Raw genomic sequence first — 18805 nt, forward strand, 5'->3', positions numbered from 1 at the left:
AGGATAAATATTTTGTTACCCTAAAACCAAAACTTTTAACGGAGCAATTCTTTCAACATCTAAGAGTTTAAGAGTGACATGCATAGCTACACTTCACAAGGAATGGATATGATATCAATCTTGAAAACCCAGGCTTCAAAACATGCACATGCTAATGGAACAAGAAAGTAGCTGAAAGTCCACAACAAGTGGTTTGCAAACAGGCCCTGGCTTAATCCTTCATTAGTTGAAATAAAAATCAAGTAATAAGACATCTCGCACGGTGGATGAACAGTTTGCCTTCCATCGATCGTTTCGATGAAGTCATGTTTAGTTATAGACCATGTACTTGGGTGTTGCACTGAACTTCTGGTAACCCTTGATGACTTTGTTCACTGCATCGAGGAAGTCTTTCTCTGTAACAGTCTTCCTCCGTGCTCTGATCGCGTACATCCCGGCTTCAGTGCAAACACTCCTTATATCAGCCCCTTCGAATAAAATACAAAATGACAACAGACATCATCAGTATCAAAAAGAGATTCTGATTGGAGCACATAATCTCATCAGACTGATTCAAAATGGCTACATAAACATCCACCTAAGCTTTCATAAAACAAATCTATCAAAATAAATTTTTTTATGATGCCGATTACTAGAAAATTGGGCCATTTCCTCACCAGTGGAATTGGGGCAGAGGCGGGCAAGAAGCTCAAACCGGATGTCTCTCTCACAGTTCATTGTCCTGGTGTGGATCTTGAATATCTGCGTTCGGCCCTCCAGATCAGGTAGACCAAACTCAACCTTACGGTCCAACCGTCCAGGACGCAGCAGTGCAGGGTCTAAAGTATCAGGCCTGTATTATTATTTCATAGCAAACATGCTAAAACAGTTAGACTCGGCTTAAGCTAAAAGGACAATTACCAATTCAATTGTTAAAGCATTAACAACCATGAATGTATTGCAAATAGACAAATTTATAAACCAGATGGAAATGAGGAAATTGACAATTTAAAAAAAAAAAAATTGCAATGTTGAAAAACCAAGGAGTTCTACACCAAAATATGTTGCTATTAGATGCTCCAAAAGCCATAGCATATACATCATAATTGAAGAACTCATGAATTCCATCAGATGCCAGATGCTTTCAGAAAGAATAAACATGCTAGCTCAGATATCAATTTGAAATAAATGATGGAATAATGAATATTATATTCATGTTGAAAATTGCATTGTACCCTTGCAGTGTAGCATAATATCCTAGTGGTCCCTTCAAAGTTGCAAATATCAAGCATGGCCCTGCAAATGTTATTAAACTAACAATGATGTCACAAAGGTTAAATTCCCACTCTAGACTGTTTGTACCTGACAATCACCCTGTGAAGGGACTTTACTCCAAGGTTTTAAATCTCATGCTGTACCAATGTAGTGAGCTTTGCTCGGTATGGTACGATATGGGGTACCGAGCTGTCACGGACTTAGCTGGTTTTGCCTAAGTCGTGCGGCACCCCTGCGTGTCCGTCCACAAAGGTCAGCCTCCCTGAAGCCTCCCATTGTCCCTTAGGACCAACAAAAGAGAGAATGGGCTAGAGAGAACGTCTCAATCGGGATCCACAAGCAAACATCTTCGAAAAACACTTCATAGACAATGCAAATTACAAACAGACTTTACAAGCTCTGAACAGTGGCACAACAAAGGGCAAAATGATCCATTACAGACCGAAAATCTCTCGCACGTGTCCACATGACACAACCTTTATTTACAAGCCTAAAGAGGCCACCAACCCAACTAAAATGGGACTATTAAGCCTTCGGCCGCCCCTCTAGATGCTGTACAAGGCATGAACATGCCCAAAAGACACGGACATACATAAGCATTACATCAAACATCCTGTTTCGAAGTTTGTCCGTGACATTCTCCCCCACTTATTCCTTCGACGTCCTCGTTGAAGCCTTTGTCGACACTGCAACTCCTCGCCTTTGCCGAGTCTTCAATCTTCTGCTCGGGCTACAATGCGCCTCTTGACTCCCAGCTGCTGTTTTTGAGTAGTCGAACCTTTGATCCGCCATGCTGCTTCAACTCACCAATGACTCCGACTCTGGTGTGGGGTTGTGTGGGGTTGGTTGAGTTGTGTTGATCCTTGTTGATTCCTGCGGATCCCCCAGATGAAGGAAAAGACCATCCTTACTGCGCTAGTCTCTCAAATTCCACATGCTGCTTGAACTGGGTGGATGTTTGTTGGAGCTTTAACGAGCATCGTCTCGCAAACTTCTGAAGTTTTGGGTCCTTCCTCCACAAAATTTGCTCATTGACTCTTCTTTTACTTAGTTGTCACATCCAAGTAGGTTCGTATCACTTCCGCTTTCGATTGGCATTTCGTTGGGAAATGAAGCGGACAATCTACTCTCAGTAACACTGATCACCGTTGGTGAGGATTTGACAACTATTGTCTTCTATTATCTTCGAAGGGTCTTTGAACATATACAGAGCTCCTCTGTTGGATAGATAAGAGAATTGGGGTACTCGGTTTCGCCCATTCTCTTAAGAGTTGAGAAGGCAAAGGTTACTTGACTTCGCCCGCCTCCTCAAGGTTGTACTTCATGCATCGAGCTGGTTACTAGCCTTCGCCTGCTCTTTGCTCACACTTCTGAAGCACTTGAAGTGTTTGCACTCCTTGCGTTGAGTTAGTTACTGTGATTCACCTTCTCAATGCCATCGAACTTCTGGAATGCAGGAAGTTTTCACCCCAACTTGGAGTAATTCTCTCATAGGTTTGGTCGCCTCTGGGATTGTACCATCTTCTCCATCAAACCCTGCCGCCTACTCCTCTGAGTAGCAAAGGTACAACACCACGTACTGCCTGCTTCGTTCCTTGGTTATACACTCTTGCATGACCCGAAGTCCTTCACTTTCGGCTATCTTGATGAGAAGCACATTGACACCGGTCTTACGAAGTTCTTCGGCCTCTGTCCTTCAGCCTTGTCTCTGTACTTGGAGATTGCCTCTGCATTCTCCACCTCCTCGGCCCCTTTCACGACCAAGCGCTCTCCCTCCATGAGAGCAAGGGATCAATGACTTTCACGGAAGTCCCGCCTCTGCGGTACCATGGCGTTGCCATGCCCATGGCACTACTATCCGTCGCCTCGCATCTGTATCCCTTCTCTTCACAATCAGTAGATATGCCTCTGTGGCACTCCTCCGAGTCCACCTCCATTCTAACTGATTGCTTGATTTTGGGTAGCTAAGTCCCTCTGGACTCGTCGTCGCTTCCTCGCCCCTTTCGACCCCCTGCTTCAACACCTCTGTGTTCTCCAAGCAGTCCGTTTGGTCGATGGAAAGACAGACTGCAACTCCCATGCATGGCCTCTGCCATCACGTTGTAGGGTTTGCACCGATTCTGTTCTCCTTAGCTTCCTTGGTAGCAACGTTCACTTACTCGGCCTTGTCCTCTGACTTGTCGGGCTCCCTTAAGCGAATATGAGCTCTGAAGCAGTCCAACTCTCCAGCTGCTTCGATCATACCTCTACATGATCAAGTTCCTCCCATGGAACTCACTGGTACTTGCATTCGAACTTTTCCCTTGGTGGAACACAGCCCCCATATGCTGATGACCAAGGCTTTCATCCGAAGCAAAATTCGATGCACGCACGGAAGACCCGCCTCTGCGGTACCATGACCTTCACTCCTTGAATCCATAGCCCTTCTTACCGTCGTGTTGTTCACCGAAGTGGAGCTTCCAATAGCTCCCGATTATACCTCCATATGATCTAGTCCCTCCCGGGACTAAGTCGTGTGTATCGCATTGCCACGAACTGTTCCACCACGATCCGCTGCACCATGTCGCCTCCTGGTGACATCTCCATTGCATTCTGATCCTTGTGGAATAAACTCGAATTGTGAACCCTCCATGTGTGGCCTCTGCCAATACATCACAGGGTCTCCTCCACCTTCGATTTTGTTCGCTCCTTTGGCAATTGACCTTCATCCACCCACTCTTGGGTCACACCTAGATGAAGCACCGCTCTAGGACAGTCCGTCGCCTAGTAGCTCCCGAAGTCCACCGACTTCACTGTAATTTGTGCACCATTGTCTGGATCCTGGGCCTCTGCCCCTACCAGCACAATCTCCGTTGCGCGGCGCTTCCTTCATAGCAACTCGAATGGCAACACTGTGGCATATTCTTCAAGAGTACCCGCCTCTGCGTCCTCTTGCCCCGTGCTAAGGCCTTCTGTACCCAACTTCGCCTCCGCAAGTTGAGTCGCCTTAGTTCCTCCATCAAATGCTTCTCCGAGATAAGGTGCATGTGCCCCGAAGCTCCCTTCGTCTTTGGCACCATGCAAGATGAGTCTGCTCCGTCAGAATGAAGGACCCATGGAACAACATGATCCTACTCTTGCCTCTACAAGAGTTCATGTCCTTGACCTCTGTCTAAGGAAAGCACTGTGCCTCTGCTCCACGTTCCAACTTCTATGTTGGCTCCCTTCATGCGGCTTGAGTACTCCGCCAAGTTACACCTAAGTTGCTCCGCTCCTCGTTTTCACATTGAGTTGATGGTGGCCCTCGCGCTCACCATTCCACGGGTCGACCCTCCCTTGAGTCCGATCTCCACATCGACTCCAAGTGTGCCTTCATTTAAGTTGCTTTGGGTCGCTCCCCCACTTAATCTCGCAATGCATCCACCAATGCATTCTCTCAAGCGAGATCATGCGACGACTCCTCGCCGCTTGCTCAGTCCATCGAGCTTCGTGGAGTTGTTGTTTGTTGAGGTACTCCTCAACATGTGAGGTCCATCCCACATGATTCTCTCTCTGGAGAGCCGGGACTTATCCCTCCTAGATAACTATCCCGTTGGAGCAACATCTCTCTTCGTTTCGGAGACCACCATCCCCTTGGACTACTCCGATCTGCTGAACAAACTGTGCATTGTTCTGCCTCCTGCAAACGCACTTGCTAGATTGCGACTCACCGTCAATACAATCCCCGCTGCACCCCTCAAGGCCTAGCAACATGCTGAACTCGTTGCACACTTCAGCCTCCTACGGACGTATCCTTCACATGCCGAAGAGAAAGTTTCAATGCTTCATGGCGCCGAGTTTCGGTCGCCTTGGGATGGCCACGAACATTCCATCGTCCGCATACAAGCCCATGCATGAGTATCGAATTCTTTGAGTTAGCACTTCCCCTCACCTCTATGAGCTTTGCACAACTCTTTCGATCACTGAGCAACTCTTTCACCTTGCATGGTCTCATCCTTTGCCAAGCACCTCGCTTGCCTTGAGCACCATCAAGTATAGTTGTCAACGTTGAGCCGTAGCTCAAACTCAGCCATCCCAACCTTTGTGCGTTCCACATTCTTCCAAGCTTGCCTGTTCTTGTGGTGCCTCTTGCACGAAGGGTTGGCCATTCCTCTGAATGCTAGTGTCGGATGCCCGCTCTTCCGAGCGACTCCTTTTCCCTACATCTCCATGCCCGTTTTCCCCCAAATGGTCGCACGTGTGCTGACTGCCCTCAACGCAGCCCCGCTAGGTCCCCCACGTTTGCATGTCAAGTGTTTCTATGAGTGCTTGTCCCGCTCTGATACCATCTGCCACGAACTTAGCTGGTTTTGACTAAGTCGGTGCCCCTGCGTGTCCGTCCGCAAAGGTCAGCCTCCCCGAAGCCTCCCATTGTCCCTTAGGACCAACAAAAGAGAGAACGGGCTAGAGAGAATGCCTCAATCGGGATCCACAAGCAAACATCTCCGAAAAACACTTCATAGATAATGCAAATTACAAATAGACTTTACAAGCTCTGAACAGTGGCACAACAAAGGGTAAAATGGTCCATTACAGACCGAAAATCTCTCGCACGTGTCCACATTACACAACCTTTATTTACAAGCCTAAAGAGGCCACCAACCAAACTAAAATGGGACTATTAAGCCTTCGGCCGCCCCTCTAGATGCTGTACAAGGCATGAACATGCCCAAAAGACACGGACATACATAAGCATTACATCAAACATCATGTTTCAAAGTTTGTCCGTGACAGAGCGGTACACCTAAAAAAAAGGTATAAAATCCTCTGAAAATACCTAAAAGTAGTGCCACAATAACATTCCGAAGCCCTCCAAGGTGAAGACAAGACCAAGGCCAAGGTCGTTGCTCTGGATAAAATGGCCTCCAAACCCTTAGCCTTCCTTCTTCTCCTCGTCGCCTCGGCTGCGACCTTTGACGACAAGGAGATCCTCGACCCCTACCCCAAATACTCCGCCTTCACCAAATACCTCACTGACTTGAAGCTCGTCGACGTGATCAACAGCCACCAGACCATCACCATCCTCCTCGTCGACAACACCGCCATATCCCCCATCTCATCCCTCCCCACCGACAAGATCAAGACTGCCATCTCCGCCCACATCCTCCTCAACTACAACGACCCCAACACCTTCAACCAAAACCTCAACAAGTCCACCCTCCTCCCTGCCATCGCTGACAGCTCCAAGAACTTCACCGAGCTCCCCAACGAGCAGATGGTGTCCGAGTGGGCCACGCCCGTCGCTCCCCTCAACTCCAACCTAATCAACATCATCAGGGCGAGGCCGTACAACCTGTTGGTGTTCCAGATATGTCAGTGCTCTAGATCTGTACAACTTGTCGAAGCCCAAAGCCTGATGCCGCCCAGTAGCGGGTGGTCGGCGTGCTGGTCTGCTGGCGGACTGGTATGTACCACCCGGTACAATTTTGCAAACCCTGCTTTGCTCCCCATATAAAGTACCCAATGTAAAATTTGAAAGAGTTGCAGTTCATTGATGTGTTGTACTTGTTCTGTCATCAGCATGGTACTCATGTACTGATGACAATGACTTGATGTAACAAAGGTTTAGACTTCCAACTGCCTTGTGGCCATACATCAAAGGCAACATAAAATGGACATGTTTAGATGCTTTACGATAAACATAAGAATGACTTAGCTATAAACATGAGTTGGTTATCAAACACTCGAACAGGTTTAACCCCGGTTAAGGCTGGCCACTTATAATAAAGCCAATGACAAGAATAACTTGAGATTATTAAACAAAGTAGCATATCTGACTGGTATTAGAGATTTTAAAGAGATAAAAATGATATTCTGAATCTATTGCAAGGTACTACAGAAATTGTCCTTATGTTAGTCTATTGCAGCAGATAAAAATGCAGACACCAAAAATGCTCATAACTTAAGCCGTGGCCTAGATGCCATTTCCAAGTGATATAAAAAAGCAAATCCAAATTAAATAGTATACCTGTTGGTAGCCATTAGAACTTTAATATTTCCTCTGGCATCAAAACCATCAAGCTGATTAACAATTTCAAGCATTGTGCGCTGAACTTCATTGTCACCACCAACCCCATCATCAAACCGAGCTCCACCAATAGCATCAACTTCATCAAAGAAGACAATGCATGCTTTCTTTGACCGTGCCATCTATAATAGGAGAACAATTAACAAACAAGTCTATAGAAGACCAACAAATTTAGCACAAAAGAATGTGAACTCTCAAGGATGAAAGGAAGAGAAGGCAGATTACTCAGGAAGATTTGACAACCTGAAAAAGTTCACGAACCATCCGAGCCCCTTCTCCAACATATTTTTGAACAAGCTCACTTCCAATGACACGAATAAAGCAAGCATCTGTTCTGTTGGCTACTGCTCTAGCTAATAGTGTTTTGCCAGTTCCCGGGGGACCGTAACAGAGAACACCTTTTGGAGGATCAATACCTAATTTGACAAACTTCTCTGGATGAAGCATAGGAAGCTCCACAACCTACAGAAAAAGTTAGATGAACAAAGAATATCAAGATATTGGTGTGCAAGCTGACAACCAATAGGCCTAGTCAGGTCACTCGGGCATAAACGCACACATTACAATGAAATTATATATCAGATTTTCCTCCTAGTAAATGCATCTCATATGCTATAACTACATCAATAAATAAGCTAACCCTGAAAAAGGTCAACAAACAGCTCATACACACCTCTCGCATCTTCTCAATTTGCTCCTTGCATCCACCAACATCATTATATGTAACATCAGGCTTCTCCTCGACTGTCATCATTGTAACACTTGGATCAATCTTGGGTGGCAAGGGAATTTGAATTTGGTACTTGTTTCTGTCAACTCTGCAATCAGAAAGAGAATAGATGTGATATCCATGAAGGATTGAGAAGCCTAAATGTATTCTTACAAGGGGCAAAAAAGGAACACTGAGAATAAAAGATGAATGAGAATGCATGCAGTAGTTATGACATTAAATAGTTGAATCCTACCCTCGCCCGATATCAGAAAGCCAGTCCTTTCTACTATGCAAAATGCCAAAAGATGAAGAAAAACGAATTGAGAAGTTATATTTGTCACCCTGCCAAATTGACTATGCAAATACTATTCAATGGAGAGACTTTTTATACCATGATCTGAATCCCCTTGGCAAACTAGCAACAATTTTCTCACAAAAGAATGTTTCCATTTTCTAGTATAGGTAATTCTGGAACCATACCACAGAATGGCAGAAACCAGGCACCATTGTACAAGAATTGTCTACACTCATGCAAAACAAACGTTTTGTTAGATTACATAAGATCTTAGATGTGATTCAAAGTAAAAAAAATAAATTAAAATTCAGAGGCAACATTTCTAAGAATCAAGATCTAAATGTGTGCACTTCTGAAAATATAGAAACAACCAAAATCTCCTACTAAGGTGCATGATAAACTTTATGATATTGAAAGCTCTCTCTCCAATAACATCTTTATTTGAATTTTATAGCTCGATATCTCTAATCATTCCACCAGAAAAATTGAGAGCACTAACAGTGGAATACAACTGGAATTTACAACAAGATCCAAGAACCATGGTTTACATTGTTTTGTACATCAACTGACAAAAAGATGATGCACTACCTGAAGCTGCCCACATAGCAAAGATGATGTTCATCTTTCATCCTTGATCCAAAGATAGGTTATTGTTCTTAATTAATTAGTGCTCTCAAAACAATACCAGTACCACTACAGAGTTGCTCTCAATATTCTTCCCCATTACAAAAAGAATCAGTGATCTTTGTTTATCCATCAAAAGTTGCAAGTACGCTTTAGCACCAGGTATTAAACAAGATGAAATCAGAGTTTAACAGGTACAGGCCTAAAGATTCATTATGCCTGCGAACCTTCCAAAAATTTCTCCTACAGATTCGATTAACTACATACTCAATCTAACATAAAGTAGCCTCTATTTTTAAGCTATGATGCAAGGTATGCAGTTTCGAATAATACCGCTCGTACCGGGCGATACGTACCGGGCCGTCAGCTGACCGATACACAAACCACTAGTTACCGGACGATATATATATATATATATATATATATATATATATATATAAGGCGACGCGATGTCACCTTTTATAAAAATATTTTATATGTAAAAAACAATTTATATATAAAAAAATTTAAAAAAATATTTTATATATAAAAACGAGACGATGTCGCCCTGCCTGGGGGAGAAGAGAGAGGCAATGTCATCAAATTATATATATATATATATATATATATATCGAACGGTATATTGAACGATATACCGCTTGGTATACTGTATCATACCGTACCAAGAGAATATCGAAACGTCAGTACGGTACGATATTTCAAACCTTGCTATGACGACACCTCTCTGACATCCATTTACCCAGATGATTTATAACTTCTTACATCAACCGCACACTGATCACTTGTATCATCATTTTTATTGACTTATAGTTCTGCCAGCTAACAACAATAACAACATCAATAGCTTCACAAAATCCATAGGGAAAGATATTTCTTACCCTACACGCATCCCTTCTTCAATGTCAGTAGGTGAGACTTTATCTCCCAGCCCTACCACAAACTGCATATGACAAAGACATCCCCAAATATATATATTAAGTGTCAACATTCACTCAGATATCTGAATCCTAAAAAAGTCAAATTTTACCTTAGCTATTTGCTTGACATTTATCACATATTTGGCATCTTCCGTGTTCGGATTGATAATCTTTGTACACCTTGCAACCTTCAAAAGAAACGAGTAGCTCACCTAAAACCAAAATAAACAAAAAGAAAAAAAAACATAATATCCACAGAAATATAACTACCTGTAGTGGTTGCTCCTCCTGCATCATTTGTTTGTCAGAGACCAAATCCCATTGGCTTGGTGCAGCTAAACCAGTATCAGACTCCTTTATTCCTATTAATTATAAGAAATGTTATTATTTATTATAAACTCAAACAAGCTTTGCTATTTCATCAGGACTAGAATTAAATAAGAACCCATTGCAGATGAGCCTCCATAATATAACTTCTAATTCAGTATGACACAATTCAAACCAAAACAATTAGGTAGGACACTAACAGCATGTAACATAGTAGTACCAGATTATTAGTAATTTGAGCAGGCAACACTTCCTAACAGCCAATGTTTTGTCTTGATGAGGTGAACAGAAGTGGAAAGATTAAAAGAGTGCTAAAGTATGCACAAAAAACCTGGCCTCAATACATCCAGAGATCCAACTAAGGCTTTTCTACTAGTTATTATGACACTACCAACTGATACACACTCTATCATTTGTTGGATTCTTATTCACAGGAAGTGTATACTGATTCTTTTCTGAGAGTTTGCAAGCCTTTTGTATTTCTCGTTGTTGTAACACTGACTGATTTATGTTTTCTCAACTAAAGAAAAAAACAAAAATAAAATTAACATGCAGTATGGTTGATTTAGACAAATTTGACTGTTCAAATATAGTTTAGATCATGAAAAATTTAGACATCCCATTTCTTTAACACTTGAAAGCATCATCAAACAAAAGAGAGTCGAATACAATGCACTTAGTGACTTTTTTGGTCATAAATGGAGTTCAATTATAAAGGAGTTCAATTAAATAAGAACCCATTGCAGATGAGCCTCCATAATATAACTTCTAATTCAGTATGACACAATTCAAACCAAAACAATTAGGTAGGACACTAACAGCATGTAACATAGTAGTACCAGATTATTAGTAATTTGAGCAGGCAACACTTCCTAACAGCCAATGTTTTGTCTTGATGAGGTGAACAGAAGTGGAAAGATTAAAAGAGTGCTAAAGTATGCACAAAAAACCTGGCCTCAATACATCCAGAGATCCAACTAAGGCTTTTCTACTAGTTATTATGACACTACCAACTGATACACACTCTATCATTTGTTGGATTCTTATTCACAGGAAGTGTATACTGATTCTTTTCTGAGAGTTTGCAAGCCTTTTGTATTTCTCGTTGTTGTAACACTGACTGATTTGTGTTTTCTCAACTAAAGAAAAAAACAAAAATAAAATTAACATGCAGTATGGTTGATTTAGACAAATTTGACTGTTCAAATATAGTTTAGATCATGAAAAATTTAGACATCCCATTTCTTTAACACTTGAAAGCATCATCAAACAAAAGAGAGTCGAATACAATGCACTTAGTGACTTTTTTGGTCATAAATGGAGTTCAATTATAAAGGAGTTCAATTAAATAAGAACCCATTGCAGATGAGCCTCCATAATATAACTTCTAATTCAGTATGACACAATTCAAACCAAAACAATTAGGTAGGACACTAACAGCATGTAACATAGTAGTACCAGATTATTAGTAATTTGAGCAGGCAACACTTCCTAACAGCCAATGTTTTGTCTTGATGAGGTGAACAGAAGTGGAAAGATTAAAAGAGTGCTAAAGTATGCACAAAAAACCTGGCCTCAATACATCCAGAGATCCAACTAAGGCTTTTCTACTAGTTATTATGACATTACCAACTGATACACACTCTATCATTTGTTGGATTCTTATTCACAGGAAGTGTATACTGATTCTTTTCTGAGAGTTTGCAAGCCTTTTGTATTTCTCGTTGTTGTAACACTGACTGATTTGTGTTTTCTCAACTAAAGAAAAAAACAAAAATAAAATTAACATGCAGTATGGTTGATTTAGACAAATTTGACTGTTCAAATATAGTTTAGATCATGAAAAATTTAGACATCCCATTTCTTCAACACTTGAAAGCATCATCAAACAAAAGAGAGTCGAATACAATGCACTTAGTGACTTTTTTGGTCATAAATGGAGTACAATTATAAAGGAGTTCAATTAAATAAGAACCCATTGCAGATGAGCCTCCATAATATAACTTCTAATTCAGTATGACACAATTCAAACCAAAACAATTAGGTAGGACACTAACAGCATGTAACATAGTAGTACCAGATTATTAGTAATTTGTGCAGGCAACACTTCCTAACAGCCAATGTTTTGTCTTGATGAGGTGAACAGAAGTGGAAAGATTAAAAGAGTGCTAAAGTATGCACAAAAAACCTGGCCTCAATACATCCAGAGATCCAACTAAGGCTTTTCTACTAGTTATTATGACATTACCAACTGATACACACTCTATCATTTGTTGGATTCTTATTCACAGGAAGTGTATACTGATTCTTTTCTGAGAGTTTGCAAGCCTTTTGTATTTCTCGTTGTTGTAACACTGACTGATTTGTGTTTTCTCAACTAAAGAAAAAAACAAAAATAAAATTAACATGCAGTATGGTTGATTTAGACAAATTTGACTGTTCAAATATAGTTTAGATCATGAAAAATTTAGACATCCCATTTCTTTAACACTTGAAAGCATCATCAAACAAAAGAGAGTCGAATACAATGCACTTAGTGACTTTTTTGGTCATAAATGGAGTTCAATTATAAATGAGTTCAATTAAATAAGAACCCATTGCAGATGAGCCTCCATAATATAACTTCTAATTCAGTATGACACAATTCAAACCAAAACAATTAGGTAGGACACTAACAGCATGTAACATAGTAGTACCAGATTATTAGTAATTTGAGCAGGCAACACTTCCTAACAGCCAATGTTTTGTCTTGATGAGGTGAACAGAAGTGGAAAGATTAAAAGAGTGCTAAAGTATGCACAAAAAACCTGGCCTCAATACATCCAGAGATCCAACTAAGGCTTTTCTACTAGTTATTATGACATTACCAACTGATACACACTCTATCATTTGTTGGATTCTTATTCACAGGAAGTGTATACTGATTCTTTTCTGAGAGTTTGCAAGCCTTTTGTATTTCTCGTTGTTGTAACACTGACTGATTTGTGTTTTCTCAACTAAAGAAAAAAACAAAAATAAAATTAACATGCAGTATGGTTGATTTAGACAAATTTGACTGTTCAAATATAGTTTAGATCATGAAAAATTTAGACATCCCATTTCTTTAACACTTGAAAGCATCATCAAACAAAAGAGAGTCGAATACAATGCACTTAGTGACTTTTTTGGTCATAAATGGAGTTCAATTATAAATGAGTTCAATTAAATAAGAACCCATTGCAGATGAGCCTCCATAATATAACTTCTAATTCAGTATGACACAATTCAAACCAAAACAATTAGGTAGGACACTAACAGCATGTAACATAGTAGTACCAGATTATTAGTAATTTGAGCAGGCAACACTTCCTAACAGCCAATGTTTTGTCTTGATGAGGTGAACAGAAGTGGAAAGATTAAAAGAGTGCTAAAGTATGCACAAAAAACCTGGCCTCAATACATCCAGAGATCCAACTAAGGCTTTTCTACTAGTTATTATGACATTACCAACTGATACACACTCTATCATTTGTTGGATTCTTATTCACAGGAAGTGTATACTGATTCTTTTCTGAGAGTTTGCAAGCCTTTTGTATTTCTCGTTGTTGTAACACTGACTGATTTGTGTTTTCTCAACTAAAGAAAAAAACAAAAATAAAATTAACATGCAGTATGGTTGATTTAGACAAATTTGACTGTTCAAATATAGTTTAGATCATGAAAAATTTAGACATCCCATTTCTTTAACACTTGAAAGCATCATCAAACAAAAGAGAGTCGAATACAATGCACTTAGTGACTTTTTTGGTCATAAATGGAGTTCAATTATAAAGGAGTTCAATTAAATAAGAACCCATTGCAGATGAGCCTCCATAATATAACTTCTAATTCAGTATGACACAATTCAAACCAAAACAATTAGGTAGGACACTAACAGCATGTAACATAGTAGTACCAGATTATTAGTAATTTGAGCAGGCAACACTTCCTAACAGCCAATGTTTTGTCTTGATGAGGTGAACAGAAGTGGAAAGATTAAAAGAGTGCTAAAGTATGCACAAAAAACCTGGCCTCAATACATCCAGAGATCCAACTAAGGCTTTTCTACTAGTTATTATGACATTACCAACTGATACACACTCTATCATTTGTTGGATTCTTATTCACAGGAAGTGTATACTGATTCTTTTCTGAGAGTTTGCAAGCCTTTTGTATTTCTCGTTGTTGTAACACTGACTGATTTGTGTTTTCTCAACTAAAGAAAAAAACAAAAATAAAATTAACATGCAGTATGGTTGATTTAGACAAATTTGACTGTTCAAATATAGTTTAGATCATGAAAAATTTAGACATCCCATTTCTTTAACACTTGAAAGCATCATCAAACAAAAGAGAGTCGAATACAATGCACTTAGTGACTTTTTTGGTCATAAATGGAGTTCAATTATAAAGGAGTACAATAGTGGATTGATATGTCTCAAACTGAGAATATAAAACCACCTGGCCTTGTGGCATTTCAACATTACCTGCTTATCACAAGAATCCAAAAGGATCTCTGTGTTAATTTAAAAAAGTTGTGAAAGTTGAATTAGGTTGATTCTCTTGACATCAATGGTATCCTAAAAGGATGGTAGTTAAAAAATAACTGTAATTTTAAAATGTCATCGATAGATCTCAGTTTGTAGTTAAGAATGTCACAAGAAAAATTAAAGTTCCATCAAGAGTAACAATTGCCCCTTGTGTGTATATCTGTCTCTCTAGTTTTCTTTGCTCAGAGAACACACCAGCAGTTATGTGCCAATTGTAAATTCACTGTGTCACTTAGTATCATGATGGAATAGCCCATGTAGCTAAACGATTATCAGCATCAGCCGTCTCACAATATCACCGAATCATTAATCCTTAAGTATAGGAAACTACAATGCCGCAATAGTTCCACTTCAGTAGGTGGTGATGGATTAAATTAATATAAAAGACAATGGGGTATAACTAGTACCAATCTAATGGCCTTAAAAGGCTAAAATGAATTGACAACAATAACAAAAATATTGATATCAAAACAAAGATTATTGTGATAGGAAAAACAAATTACGATTAGGTTTGACTTGTGGCTGTGACAGAATCCAAGGTTTGTGCATGATCCGCTTAAGAATTGGGATTGTGGTTTATTAAATAAGATAGTTGTAGTTGAAAATTGAACAAATTTCGTTTTAAAAGAATTGAAGTACAGAAAATAATTAAGAACATAAGTATAAAAATTATAATAACAACATATGCCATATATATAAGCAAATAAAATCAATAAAAAGGCAAAAAATTTAAAATATTTGAAAAAATATCGGGGGAAAGAGAAAGCAGTGGTCACATCAACAGATGGTAATTTTAATAAAAAGAGAGGTGGTGGTTCCTCCAGCAACCAACCTCCACGTTTTAGGGCCAGATTGCATAAATCAACCTAAAGTATCTGTTTCTACATAGAATCAACTGATTCCAACCAAATCATGGTTGTTTTTTGATGGTGACTATGATTAAACGTTGAAATCAGCTGGATTGGGTTGGGATACTTGATCCAAGCCTAGATTGGCATGTAATAAGTTGTCACATAACTTTTCCATGTCTCTGCATTACCTATTTAGATTGTCTGGAAGGGGAAAATATCAAACATTTACAAAAAATATTTAGGTTTAATTGATGCAAAGAAGGACAACAATACCAATAAATTCTTTTTTGTGCAAAGAGAAGATTATATATCAATGTGAATTTAGAAGTTTATATATTGGGCAATGAGTTTTGAAAGAAAAAAAAAATTCTTTTTCTTTTCTCACACCATTATGTGAAACTTTGGGACTTTCATCCCCAGGTGCACTACTAAAGCCACAATGAGTCTCGAACAATATTGTGTGTTTCCATTGTCTTGACATTTATCGCTCTTGGGACAGACAATGAATCAAAGTCCAGGTACTTTCTCTCTCTCTCACGGTGGTAAACCTTTCACGTCCTGTCCTACTCCAAGATGAAACAAAGTTCTTGTATATGTTCAAAAGTTGAAACCAAACAAATTCGCAGGAGTTAGTAAAAAGCTAAAAAGCAAGAGAAGCCTTAAAAAAATCAATTGTACAAAAAAGTCATACTAAGATGAAGCTTGTGAAGAGATATTTGATGAGAAACCACCATTCATAAAACAAAGGTCATATTTGAAGACCATTATATAATGCCTCAACTAGCTAATGTGCAAAGCATATTAACCACAAGAACTATTTCCGTTATATTTGTCCACATTTTATCCTTCTCCAAGGATCATTTCTACTGATAGTTCCTATATGGTGCAGAAAAATTTAAATCTCTATTCTCAAATAGCTTAGATCTTACATATCTTGGACTCTCTAGTTACTAATTTGAGAATCTAATATCTTGATTCACCAAGCACGAAAGAATCTTCCAAACAAACATATAACATCTTAACTGATTCTTTATAACATATTCATTTAATGGTACAACTACTTTGGGGTCTTAACAATTTACATTGTGATTCATAGGTTTACTATAACTTAGTTATGCCCATACTGCCCAATACGGGTGGTACATACCAATCCGATAGGTGACTGGCATGAGTGTTACATATCAAAATGTCACTACACCCTACCATATCATGTGTCAATATGTCGATACAAATCGATATGCACCGTACCAACAACTAGTTGGTACACCGGTACGGACCAGTAAGACGAATCATGACTATGCCCATCACGTGCAATGGAGTCAAATACCATTTAATTGTTCATTACTTTACAAGTTCAACCATGCATCAGAACTTGCTTCATTGTTAAATTGTGAAATTATCAATATTTACTAACCTGCTCACTCAATGAAACTAGAACAACTCAGTTTTAGCACGTCTTCATTCTCTTGTGAGACTCATAATCAATAATTTTAAGTAATCTGAGACTTGATAACCATTGGCTATAAAATCAATTCGTGACATGCTTACAAATGGATTTACCTTTATATGACATGTTTCTGTGTAGCTTTGCTTTTGCATTCAACTTTGATACATGTCATGTTTCTACTTAAGCATTCTACCTTTCTCTCATTCAATCAACAATTTTTAGACTGTATCATAACTCTAAAGCTCCTAGTCCACTCCCTTTCCAGTCTAAATCAAGCACTTTATAACATAACTGCTCAAAAAAGCATATAATAGTGATAATTAGTGATTACACGAAACTGAGAAGGCTTTGTCAACAAAGTCCACACTCGGTTGATTTTTTTTTTCACAAACATACCACATAAATCATTAACTTTCTTGGCCAATTCCTTGATTTCTTTCTCGGCCTTCTTAATGCTTGTAGAGTAAGGCCCCAGGCCCTGCCATCAAAAAATATCAGAGAGATCAGGAACTGGAGCATTAAGGCTAATACTCTTAACCATCCAAAAACAAGGGTATCCCACAAGCCAAGGTAAACAACAGCAGCTTGAACCTAGCATGCAAATTGATAAAGCACGAAGCTTGAAGCAGCTGACGTGGAAGAAGGAAACCATGAAATGATAACGAATGCAGATTCTGGAAAAAATTCTCTACAGTTGAAGGTGACATGACGCGAAATCAAATGGAAAATCTGGGCGAGAAGGGAAAAAAAAAAAGAAGAAAAGCATCGTAAAGGTTAAGCAAACACAATACAGCCCACATTTCAGAATAACAAAATATCTAATAAAAAGCGGGCAGCCAAAAACAAAACAAGAAAGAAGACCCAATGTATTAAACTTTGACTCGAAAAGAGGAATAGAGGAGACAATCGAAGGGGAAGTTGAAGGTTGTTACACGACAGATCCAAGAGAGATGGAAGAGTATACCCTAGAACTTCCTAAGGAGTAAAATTCCAACGAAAAAATCGATCTTTGTTCTCGAAGATATACAAGAAGAGTCGAGAGTAGGGAAATTGAAGATTACATGACGGACTAAAGACGGATGGAAGAGGTTTAAGGACTGGAAGAGAGAAAAGAAGAGACGAAGATAGGAAATCTCAAAGAAGGATGGAAAAGGAGGAGCCCCTAACTCACACCAAACCCGAATATAAGAAACAAGAGGACGAGGAATCGAAGATTATATGACAGATGAAAAAGGGACAGAAGAGGAGGAGCCCTAACTCGCACCACCTGACAGCAGAGCTTCTCGAGAACAAAACCGACAAAAGATACGATCTTGGACCCGGAGAGAGACAGGAAGAGAGGGGAGAAGGAAGGATCGAAGATTATATTACAGATCGAAGAGAGAGGGACGGAGAGGAGGACGAGAGGAAGGGGCTCACGTAGGTCTTGAGGAGGGCGATGTCGTCCTCGTCAAGAGGGCGAGGATTCTTCTCGCTGAACTCGTCCTCGGGTTCGGGAGCCATGGCTCTCTGCTCTCCTCCCGCTCGCTCTCCCTTGGGCTTGTCTTGCGTTATCAATCGGCGGCCGCTCCTCCAGTCGCACGGAACCAAAATATAAGGGAACAGCAGACAAAAAGGAAGCCACTCGTGTAGCATCGTCCGTCCGATGGGCAGCGAACGGTCCACAGTTCATCTCTTGGATGATCGCCGCCATATATCGCGAGATATACAATTTTGGCTTGCAACGCAAGGGTGGTAGATGCTGAATCACCCCTAAGAACTGTC

General features: G+C 39.8%; 1 protein-coding gene across 1 annotated transcript; it reads right to left on the reverse strand.

Moving 5' to 3' along the window:
• Positions 1 to 21: 21 nt before the first annotated feature.
• On the reverse strand, positions 22 to 18619 carry LOC135674081 (26S proteasome regulatory subunit 7-like). Its single transcript, XM_065183529.1, has 10 exons — positions 18461 to 18619; positions 17438 to 17519; positions 10119 to 10210; positions 9959 to 10036; positions 9810 to 9871; positions 7974 to 8118; positions 7544 to 7762; positions 7241 to 7422; positions 657 to 832; positions 22 to 467 (listed from the first exon to the last, which is right to left on the reverse strand). The coding sequence occupies exons 1-10, from the start codon at positions 18542 to 18544 to the stop codon at positions 310 to 312; spliced, it is 1278 nt and encodes a 425-aa protein (XP_065039601.1). The 5' UTR covers positions 18545 to 18619; the 3' UTR covers positions 22 to 309.
• Positions 18620 to 18805: the final 186 nt, after the last annotated feature.

The sequence above is a fragment of the Musa acuminata genome, chromosome BXJ1-5 (genome assembly GCF_036884655.1).
Source record: "Musa acuminata AAA Group cultivar baxijiao chromosome BXJ1-5, Cavendish_Baxijiao_AAA, whole genome shotgun sequence".
Taxonomy (NCBI): domain Eukaryota; kingdom Viridiplantae; phylum Streptophyta; class Magnoliopsida; order Zingiberales; family Musaceae; genus Musa; species Musa acuminata.

Excerpts from the sequence above, each read along its gene's own strand:
- LOC135674081 (XM_065183529.1), bottom strand. The coding sequence starts at position 18,544 with ATGGCTCCCGAACCCGAGGACGAGTTCAGCGAGAAGAATCCTCGCCCT. Across the intron at positions 10,211-17,437 it reads GAAAGTTAATGATTTATGTG|GAATAAAGGAGTCTGATACT; the intron begins GTATGTTTGTGA and ends TATAATTAATAG. Across the intron at positions 10,037-10,118 it reads AGGAGGAGCAACCACTACAG|GTTGCAAGGTGTACAAAGAT; the intron begins GTAGTTATATTT and ends TTTCTTTTGAAG.